This window comes from Rhea americana, unplaced genomic scaffold (genome assembly GCF_003343005.1).
Source record: "Rhea americana isolate MKP2758 unplaced genomic scaffold, rheAme1 scaffold_1355, whole genome shotgun sequence".
Classification (NCBI taxonomy): domain Eukaryota; kingdom Metazoa; phylum Chordata; class Aves; order Rheiformes; family Rheidae; genus Rhea; species Rhea americana.
Genome location: NW_028185434.1, coordinates 1 through 3,271, shown reverse-complemented (window position 1 = coordinate 3,271; position 3,271 = coordinate 1). Strand labels below are relative to the sequence as shown.

Sequence of the window (3,271 nt, the reverse complement as noted above, 5' to 3'; positions counted from 1 at the left end):
CCGCGGGGCCCGCGCTCGCCGCCCTCCTAGCCCGCGCCGCGCCCGGCGTGCGCCCAGGATGTACGCGCCCGAGTGCAAGGCGGAGGTGACGCCGTCCCACCATGGGAACCGCTCCTTCAGCTACACGCTGGAGGAGCACACCAAGCAGGCCTTCGGCATCATGAACCAGCTGCGCCTGAGCCGGCAGCTCTGCGACGTGACGCTGCGCGTGCGCTACCGCGACGCGCCCCCCGCCGACTTCCAGGCCCACAAGGTCGTGCTGGCCTCGTCCAGCCCCGTCTTCAAGGCCATGTTCACCACGGGGCTGCGGGAGCAGGGCATGGAGGTGGTGCCCATCGAGGGCATCCAACCGCAGGTGATGGAGCGCCTCATCGAGTTCGCCTACACGGCCTCCATCTCGGTGGGGGAGAAGTGCGTGCTGCACGTCATGAACGGCGCCGTCATGTACCAGATCGACAGCGTCGTCCGCGCCTGCTGCGACTTCCTCATCCAGCAGCTCGACCCCAGCAACGCCATCGGCATCGCCAACTTCGCCGAGCAGATCGGCTGCGCCGAGCTGCACCAGCGGGCCCGCGAGTACATCTACATGCACTTCAGCGAGGTGAGGGGTCGCGGCCCCCCCGCCAGCGGGGCCGCAGCTCTGTGACCCCCCCCTGCGCCCTGCCCACCACCCTGGGAGCGGGTCCGGGATGTTTTCCACCCGTTCTGGCGGCTGGACGGAGGTTTCAGCCCCAGGGCGGACCGTTRGCGCGAGCCGGCTGCGCCCCGGATCGGGGCTTGGAGCGGGGTCTGGCGAGCTCCGGGCTGGGGGGAGCYGGCCCCCTCCCGGCCCCACGGCGCTGGGGGGAGGCCAGGGACGGCTCCTTGCTGGCAGGGCCGCGGCGCTGAGCTGGCAGCCGGTCTGGGACCAAAACGAAAGCAAAAGGGGAAAGGCCGGGAGGCCGCAGTCGGCGGGAGTGGGCGGGCGCCCGGCTCCCGGCGCTGCCTGCGCCGGCCCAGCGGGTGCTGGGGGGGCTCCGAGCAGGGGAGGGGGGTGACAGCAGCCTCGTCCCCACGACGCGGCCCCGTTTACTGCCGCCGATCCGGTCGGATCCCCCCCCCCGCGGGCCCGGCCCCCGGGGGGCGATTGCTGGGGGGGTGGAGGTGGGTGGGCAGCGCGCGGCGGTGCCGCCCCGCTCACTCCCCTCCGCCGTCCCCGCGCAGGTGGCCAAGCAGGAGGAGTTCTTCAACCTCTCGCACTGCCAGCTGGTGACGCTCATCAGCCGGGACGAGCTGAACGTGCGCTGCGAGTCCGAGGTCTTCCACGCCTGCATCAACTGGGTGAAGTACGACTGCGAGAACCGGCGGCTCTACGTGCAGGCCCTGCTCAAGGCCGTGCGCTGCCACTCCCTCACCCCCCACTTCCTCCAGATGCAGCTCCAGAAGTGCGAGATCCTCCAGTCCGATTCCCGCTGCAAGGACTACCTGGCCAAGATCTTCCAGGACCTGACGCTGCACAAGCCCACGCAGGTCCTGCCCTGCCGCGCCCCCAAGGTGGGGCAGCTCATCTACACGGCCGGCGGCTACTACCGCCAGTCGCTGAGCTACCTGGAGGCCTACAACCCCAGCGACGGCTCCTGGATTCGCCTGGCCGACCTGCAGGTGCCCCGCAGCGGCCTGGCGGGCTGCGTGGTGGGGGGACTCTTCTACGCCGTCGGCGGCCGCAACAACTCGCCCGACGGCAACACGGACTCGGACGCCATCGACTGCTACAACCCCATGACCAACCAGTGGTCGCCCTGCGCGCCCATGAGCGTGCCCCGCAACCGCATCGGCGTGGGCGTCATCGACGGCATGATCTACGCCGTGGGGGGCTCGCACGGCTGCATCCACCACAGCAGCGTGGAGAGGTGAGGGGGCCGCTGCCCGCTCCGGAGGGAAGGGCGCTCGGGCCCGTCCGGAGGCCGCGCCGGGGCTGCTAGCGAAAGCCCGGCTCCGCGAGGGGTTGTTGGGGGTCGAAGCGGAGCCTGCGCTCGCCCTCCCCACCCCAGAGAGCTGCTGGGTGTGGGGCAGACGGGGAAGCCGGAGAGGGGAGAGGAGCGGCCCCACGGCCCTGGGCACGCCGGGCCCTGACCCTGCCCTCCCGCAGGTACGAGCCGGAGAGGGACGAGTGGCAGCTGGTGGCCCCCATGCTGACGCGCCGCATCGGCGTGGGCGTAGCCGTGCTCAACCGCCTGCTCTACGCCGTGGGCGGCTTCGACGGCACCGCTCGCCTCAGCTCGGCCGAGTGCTACTACCCGGAGCGGGACGCCTGGAGAGCCATCGCCCCCATGGCCACCATCCGCAGCGGAGCCGGTGAGCTGGGACGCGGGGCGGCGAGGGAGGCGGGCGGCGAAGGAGGACAGCCCCGGCCCCCCGGAGCAAGGCCGCCCTTCCCGACTCTGCCCCCTCTCCCTCCCAGGGGTCTGCGCCCTCAACAACTGCATCTACGCCATGGGGGGCTACGACGGGACGGACCAGCTCAACAGCACGGAGCGCTACGACGTGGAGACGGACACCTGGACCTTCGTGGCGCCCATGCGGTATCGGCGGAGCGCCCTCGGCGTCACCGTGTACCAGGGCAAGATCTACGTGCTGGGTACGTAGGGGACGGGGGGCAGCGGGGCGAGGGGACGGGGGGCGCCAGGAGGCGGACGGCGGGGCCAAGCCGCGCTTCGTGTCCGCAGGCGGCTACGACGGCCACACGTTCCTGGACTCGGTGGAGTGCTACGACCCCGCCACGGACACGTGGACGGAGGTGACGCGGATGACGTCGGGGCGCAGCGGGGTGGGGGTGGCCATCACCATGGAGCCGTGCCGCAAGCAGGTCGACCGGCCCGACTGCCCCTGCTAGCGCCGGCGCCGCCGTGGGGCCGGGCTGCTCCCGGCAGCCCCCGCGGCGGGGCCAAGACTCGGCGTCAGCTCGGCGTCCCCGCTCCCCATGGCGGCACGGCGCGCRCGGTGGTGGTGGTGGCGGGGGGGCTGTGCGCCCCTGGGACCAGCAGTAGCCAGGGCGCGTCGCGTCGCTGCCCCCCACTGCGCATCCCCGGACTGGGCTCCTGCGGCCAGCACGAACACGGACAGCTCGCGCGGGGCTGYGGCCCCCCCCCACGGCCCCTTCCCCTGCCGCGGGGAGCCAGCCTCACGCCAACCTTCCGGGACAGCAGACGATTTAACTGGTTTTAATGATCCGATTTCCAACTCCCGTTGTTACACGAATAAAAGATACCTTTGCGATTAGCCGCGGGTCGGC

The 3,271-nt window shown here is 71.8% G+C and overlaps 1 protein-coding gene across 1 annotated transcript; it reads left to right on the top strand.

Moving 5' to 3' along the window:
• The first annotated feature begins 6 nt into the window (after positions 1–6).
• KEAP1 (kelch like ECH associated protein 1) lies at positions 7–2,960 on the top strand. The gene is made up of 5 exons (XM_085298134.1): positions 7–601; positions 1,204–1,889; positions 2,129–2,334; positions 2,441–2,617; positions 2,706–2,960. Exons 1-5 carry the CDS (start codon positions 59–61, stop codon positions 2,870–2,872), a joined length of 1,779 nt encoding a protein of 592 aa, XP_085154260.1. The 5' UTR covers positions 7–58; the 3' UTR covers positions 2,873–2,960.
• Positions 2,961–3,271: the final 311 nt, after the last annotated feature.

Bases quoted from the DNA above. Each gene is read 5' to 3' on its own strand.
- KEAP1 (XM_085298134.1), top strand. From the start codon at position 59: ATGTACGCGCCCGAGTGCAAGGCGGAGGTGACGCCGTCCCACCATGGG. The intron at 1,890-2,128 runs GTGAGGGGGCCG...GCCCTCCCGCAG, and splicing joins CACCACAGCAGCGTGGAGAG to GTACGAGCCGGAGAGGGACG. The intron at 2,335-2,440 runs GTGAGCTGGGAC...TCTCCCTCCCAG, and splicing joins CACCATCCGCAGCGGAGCCG to GGGTCTGCGCCCTCAACAAC.